Here is a 7,029-nt window from a genome sequence, read left to right on the forward strand (position 1 = left end):
GAGAGAGAGAGAGAGAGAGAGAGAGAGAGAGAAATTAGGAAGGTGAGAAGAACTAGATAGAAGGTAGGATGAAATGTTGGCAAGTGGGCCCCACTTCCCGCCAAACAGTTGAACGTAACGGTGTGAGAAATTTACTCGTGAAGACTCCCAGGGTCTTTTGCATGGGAAAACCTATGAAGCATAGATACTTAAAAAATTGCGGTGTCGTTGTACCAGATGGCACCGATACTCGGATACGGCCAGGGGCGGACCCAGGACAAAAATGACCCGGATTCCCATGTCTATTACGTATATGTGGATATCAAGTCATAATATAGATAAAAGTAATCCACTTAACAATACAATATACATAGAATACAATATGACCATGAATACGATTACAATAGGTCCAAAATAAAGAGTTCACTTGAAATACTAATTGATTGTAGGAAATTGAACAGTAAAGGAGAGTCAAGTGTCCAAGTTGTGAATAAAGTATAACCGATGATGAGAAAATGCAGCACTAAATCCTAATTGTCTACAAATCAAAAGAAACAAACCCACTTAGCAACATATAAATTACAGTTGTGTAATAAGCTTTTTTTTGTGATAAGTGTAATAAGTAAGTTAAAACAATTCTTTTTAAAATGGCTTCTTATTTTCTTTCATGGTCTCAAAGCGATCAATTACTGCATCATTAGTAAACTTACCTGACACGTTGCTGGTGCTTCCAGCCGTCTAGTCTCCTAGAATATTGCAATATTGACATATTGTTCTCCACTGGCCACGACAACAGCCAAATAGTCCAATAACTAATACAATCAAAATTTCTAGTCTTATCGAGTAGCCCTAATTTCCTAGGGTTAGAGAAACAAAGTAAGAATAAGAACAAAATTTGCAAATTGTAATAGAGGCAGACACACACCGAATTGGGGTCTGATGCAATATACTTATTCTTGCTTTCTTCAATGATTGGGCGAATTGGGGCGATCTGCCGATACGCGGCGACTGCAAGCACCGCGTGTCGGGGCACGAAGCGAAGTGGCGAGTAGACAAACAGCGGAACGGGCGAGGAGACAGGCGAAGGCACGTACGTATTGATGAATCGATCCATTTGATCGATGGATATATGTATTGGGCCTTCAGCTGGGCGTCACCCGCTGCTGGCTGGGCTGTCTGGGGCCTGGTTGGCTAGTTGTGGCCTTTTGGCCTGTACGGGGTGTCCCTTCAGGAAATCTAGGGGTGTCCCAGTCGGGAGGTCCTATTGGACGCATTTTGCGTCAAGTAGGCGCGGCTTCGCACAGAGCTGGTGATTGGCGGGCTTTGTGGGCCGCGACGCGCGCGTTTCAGTAGCGAGCACTTACTGTAGTAGCAAAAAGGTTAAAAGACGCCATAGGATGGGATCGAACACAGGATCTCACGCAACAGATCAAACGCTCTAACCGGTTGAGCTACTGAAAGTTATTGAACAAGAAGCAGCGTAAATGTTTTAGAACCAACATAAAGCACAGATCCAACATATATATATAATTTGAAAGCATTTTTTTCTGAAAAAACCCGGAGTTGTTTATTGAACATAAATTTTTGAAAACTCAAGCATTTTCAAAAAAGGAATATTTTCTGAATTTCTGAATGAATTTGGAAAACAGGAACATTTTCAGAAATTCATGAACATATATTAATTTGTGAACAAATTTGGAAATCTGAAAATTTGTTGAATTTGTGGACATATTAAGAAAAGAGGAAAACATTAGAATTCCTAATTTATTTAAATTTTTGAACCAAAATTTAAAAACGTGAAAGGTTTCTGAATTTGTGAACAAATTATGAAAATGGGAACATTTTTCGATTTTTGTGAACAATATCAAAAATGGAAACATTTTTTTATTCCTGAGCAATTTCTAATTTGCGAACAAAATTTTAAAATGCGAACATTTTTTAAAATTTGTGAACAAATTTTAAAATATTAGTGTTTCCAACATTTTGAACAAAGTTTGAAAACGGTAACATATTTTTGAAACCGAATATTTCTTAGTTTGTGAACAAAATTTAAAAATGCGAACATATTTTTGAAATTTAGAACATTTTTCAAAATTAAGCGAACAATTTTTGAAATCTTAAACTTTTATGAAATTTCTGAATAAAAAATTGAAAACGTGAAATTTTTCTGAAAGATTGAACAAAATTTGGAAATTACTTTTGTAAAGTGCGAACATATTTCACAAAGACGAACGTTGTTTTGAAAGCGCGAACACTTTTCAAAAGACGAACACTTTCCAAATTGCGAACATTATCTTGAAAAACGTAAATTTGTTTTGAAATTTACAATAATCTTTTGAAAATGTGACATTTTTCAACTTTACAAAACATTTTAAATACACAAACATTTTTCAAAATTTTGGAACATTTTGTAAAACATGATTTTTTTAAACAATTTAAACATTTTTTGAATTGCACGAATATTTTTTTTAATTTTTGAAAATTTCAAACATTGTTTTGATTGCATGAGCATTTTTCAGAAAAGACGAACATTGTTTTGAAAGCGCGAACATTTTTCACAAAGATGAACATTGTTTTGAAAGTGCGAACATTTTTCACAAAGATGAACATTGTTTTGAAAGTCCGAACATTTTTCAAAAAGTTGAACATTTTCCAAATTGCGAACATTATCTTGAAAAACATGAATTTGTTATGAAAGTTAGGAACATTTGTTTTTGACAATGTGACATTTTTTGACTTTAACAACATTTTGAATATGAAACATTTTTGAAAATTTGCGAACATTTTTTAACTTTACTAACATTTTAAATATGGAAACATTTTTTCAAATTTGGGAACATTTTTTAACTTTACTAACATTTTAAATATGGAAACATTTTTTCAAATTTGGGAACATTTTTTAACTTTATGAACATTTTGAATATGGGAACATTTTTTAAAATGGGAACATTTTTTAAAATGGGAACATTTTTTAACTTTAAACACGAACATTTTCTAGAATTTGGGAACATTTTTTTGAAAACATGAATTTGTTTGAATACCCCAAAAATATTTTCATATTTGGGAACAATTTTGTATTCTAAACATTTTATAAATTTTTCGAATTTTTCAAAAAAGACAAAGAAAAAGAAAACGAGAAAGAGACAGAAAATATTAAAAAAAAGAGGAAAACCGAAACAAAAAAAAACCACAAAGAAAACCAGCCTCAAAAAACAACAGAAAAAAGAAAAACCGGTTCGGGGAACCTTCTAGAAGGTTCCCAAAACCGGGAGAAAACCCCCCGCAATACCCACGCTAACCGCTCAATGTGTCGCGGCCCACTGACCTCTTCGCGTCGCTCCCTTCTGCGAACCTCCGTCATTTTGACGCAGAATGCGTCAAAAAGGAAATTCCGTCCCAGTCTTCCTGAGCTCTGTATGTACAAGGTAAAATAGTTTTTTACCCGGTGTCATGGGCTACCTGCTGGGGCAACGTGGGCCCGCCCCTGGATACGGCTCCGATACTCATACTCATATCCCAGAAGTATACCATTTTTTATTTAGAACGAAAAAGAAAATGCCGATACAGCTAGGAGCACCCTCGTCACATGGCGGGACACAGAGACGTCAGCGAGTGAGAGACGCAGCTCCCGAGCGAGGACCAATAGCCCACGACCACTAACCCTAACCTTCGTCTCTCGCACTATGTTCGACTGCAACAGGGATTAGGGATCGAGGGAGGCTATCACTTCGATTTATACATCTATTATCTATACACATGTTGCTCTGCTTTTTTTATGTTGGTGGGACAAAATTGCTTGCTGATGACTGATTTTGCTACTTTGCTGCTGCTGTCTACTTCTAGGGAGGGAAATACGACATGGCATCTGCGGGGAGTGGTATGACAGCAAGCCAATCTTCACTTGGTGGTAACCAATGGGGCAGTATTTTGATCTCATCTCACAGACTCTATTATGTTTATATCTATTACACGTCATTTTATCAATTTATTTATATATACTCGCCGTATTGATGTTTCTGGAAATTGCCGTATCGCCGTATCGCGGAACCGGTGTCGCTGTATCGGTGCTTCATATATAGGAGGAAACTAAACATAACATGAATCATTTCCAAGATTTTGGTTACCGAATGAGGCAATTTTACCGAGGGGGACGGGTAAACGTGGTTACCACGGTTACCGGGAAATACCGAGAAATACCGAGAGTATTTCGAACGAATTTTATAGTTGAATTTTGAATTCAAATAAATGAATGAACGAACATTCGAACTAGAGACCTGTCAAAACAGGAACTAGGTTGCTACGAACACGTCGGAATCAACTCTCATGGCATTAATTAGATCCTATGCACTTTACTACAAATAGAGCGTTTAAATTCAAAAATTTCAAAAAAATGGTACTTTTTGCTCGGTATAAGGATTTATCGAGGGGCACGGAAATATGCGTTAACCATGGGAAATCTTGAAATTTCGACCGGTAACCAAAACCTTGATCATTTCAACAAAACGCTAGTAACTCGTATGAAGTGACCAAAGCGTGAACAACACTAGATTTCAGAGGCGGCATCGACATTGTCTATTTCTACATGACTACCTAAAGAAGGAAGCTCGGATTAAATTCTACTCGCCCAGTAAACTAATACAGTATAAGATTATTTAGAACACCAAAATTAATTCCGATCCACCATACATGAAGCGTTCCAACAGAACACTAACTCGTACGAACTGACAAAAACATTTCATAGACGCATCGGCTATTTCTACACCACCACCTGAAGAACTGAGCTCAGCTCAGATAGAACCTAATTTAACTGTATTTTTCAACAGAGACTCACAACTGAAGTAATCTGCAGGTGGTAAGCAGGCTTACCCTGTTTGAGCTTGTAGTAGTCGAGGTCGTCGACCACGTTGGCCGCATCATAGAGCACCTCCTTGAGATCAACAAGAGATTCAGCCACTGGCTCGTTGCCAAGCTCCCTGCCCTCAACCGCAGAGACCACCATGCGAACTTGCTTGATTGCAGATGTGAGCCCGTCGATTTCTTCCGCAAGCCCGGCTTCGCGGACCCAGGGATCAGGGGGCTTGCTGATCAGGGGGTGTGAGAGGATCTCTTGCGCTAGCCACCCAATCCCGGCGGCCTCCATCGGCAGATCCGGCGGAAAAGAGCTAGCAGTTCGTAAGCGGCCGGCCGTGTAGGTGTTGTGGACAGACGGACGGAGGAAGCAAAGCGAAATAGAAATACTGGATGGATGGAGGGGAGACGGCTGCTCATCCCCACCTTGTTTTATGTATAGTACAAAACTGTTACGGGCTGGGCCCCAATGGGTTGTCGTCGAGTTATAGCTGGAAAGGCCTGCCCGTCTGTGTACATGGGCTGGGCTGGGATATGGCGACGAGAAAAAAACCTCAACAACAACAAAATGAAAGTTCTCATCATTTCATTTTTTATATGAATTTATCTTTCTTTTATCTCATATTCAAGCACTCCATCATCCATATATACACAGAAATACATACATGCTCACAGAATTTAGGAACAAAATTATTAGTATTTGGTAAGTACTACCACTCAAATATTTTTTTTTCAAAAACAACGAAAAATACAAAAATGTTGTTTAAAGGAGGGAACTATCTGGGGATGGCGGACGCAAAGCCTCCGAGGCCCGCAACGAGGACGAGGGGCAGGATGGAGCACCACACGATGGTCCTCCCGACTGCTCGTCTGTCGCACGGCCGCTGGTTCACCCAGAGACCAACCCAGGCCTCTGCGCACCCGAAGAGCACCAGGACAACGAGAATGGCGTAGTAGGAGTAGAAGACCACCCTGCCATGATGGAGGAAGACGCCGCCGGGACCCCTGTAGACGAGCAGCCACAATGCCCCAGCGGCCTCGAGGACACCGCACAGGAGCAGCGCCGCGGGCAGCTTATCCCGGTCGAGGCTGGCCTCCGCGATCGCGTCCACCGTGCTGCTCTCCAGCTCCATATATAGCTGGCTCTAGTAACTTGTGATCAATCTGGCTCAGTCAGGTGATGCACCTGCGCATGAACTACTAGCTATGCGCACGAGTACTGCAAGCCTGAACTTATAAGCACACTGGTGGTTTGAGGAGGGGACGATAGGACAGGGCGGACACATAAAATATTAGCTGCGGAGGGTTCCAAGCTAATATATTTTATCCCAAATGCTACGCGACTCCTTGTTGTCTCCTTGTTGTCTCTTTCGAAGGTGAAGTAAGCACACGACACAACACGAAGTCACGAACCCGAAGGAACCCGATGGACCTCGCGATCTGCTAGCAAACACACGGACACGAAACATGTACAGCAACACAAACGTGACGTTCGCCTGAGCGCGTACACGAACAACAAGAAAGGAACCCGCCAGCCGCCTAGCAGCTCTTTTCTTCTTTTCTAATCTACTGAATAATATATTACAGTTACAGTACATAAGTACTTATAGATATATAATTATATATAGAGGGTGGATTTTTTTGCTCCCGGGATCCATGGAGCCCAATTTTCAAAAATTCACAAAACAACTTTTTATGTTTCAAAAAAAATGAAAATAAATACATAAGTACTTATAGATGCATACTAGATGCATGTAAATACGTTTTGATGTGCGTTGTACAAAAAAATCATGTTCTTTTGTAATGAACAGTACATGTGCTAGAAATACGTGGTTTGTCATTTCTTTTGGGCAAACATATCATGCACTGGTATAGCGCGTAGGGGGGCCTCGGGGTCACCAACACTAGAATCCTAAACATTGCACTTATGTGCAAGTGGATTTGAAAGATTTCACAAAGGGCGCCTGGCTTGTGGGTTGATCTTCTTCGTGCTAAGTACTTCCCGAACGAAAACTTTTTCAAAGGTGCAACTAGGGGCTCATCTTTCTGGAACGACATCCAATCCGTAAAACAGGCTTTTGCCTTGGGGGCAAAATACGCCATAGGTGACGGCAGATCGGCCAGGTTTTGGCTAGACTTTTGGGTCGGCTCCCAACCTCTATGGTCGGAATTCCAGGACCTGTATGCAATTGCGGCAGACCC

The 7,029-nt window shown here is 40.4% G+C and overlaps 1 protein-coding gene across 1 annotated transcript in view; it reads right to left on the minus strand.

Moving 5' to 3' along the window:
- Window positions 1-5,205, minus strand: part of LOC119341522 (putative disease resistance protein RGA4) — a 10,792-nt gene extending 5,587 nt beyond the window's left edge. Inside the window, exon 1 of the mRNA XM_037613397.1 lies at window positions 4,836-5,205. Within this exon, the coding sequence (XP_037469294.1) occupies window positions 4,836-5,119 (284 nt within the window). The 5' untranslated portion in view covers window positions 5,120-5,205. The remainder of the gene's footprint in view (window positions 1-4,835) is intronic.
- Between the last annotated feature and the right edge of the window lie 1,824 nt (window positions 5,206-7,029).

Source organism: Triticum dicoccoides, chromosome 7B (genome assembly GCF_002162155.2).
Source record: "Triticum dicoccoides isolate Atlit2015 ecotype Zavitan chromosome 7B, WEW_v2.0, whole genome shotgun sequence".
Lineage (NCBI taxonomy): Eukaryota > Viridiplantae > Streptophyta > Magnoliopsida > Poales > Poaceae > Triticum > Triticum dicoccoides.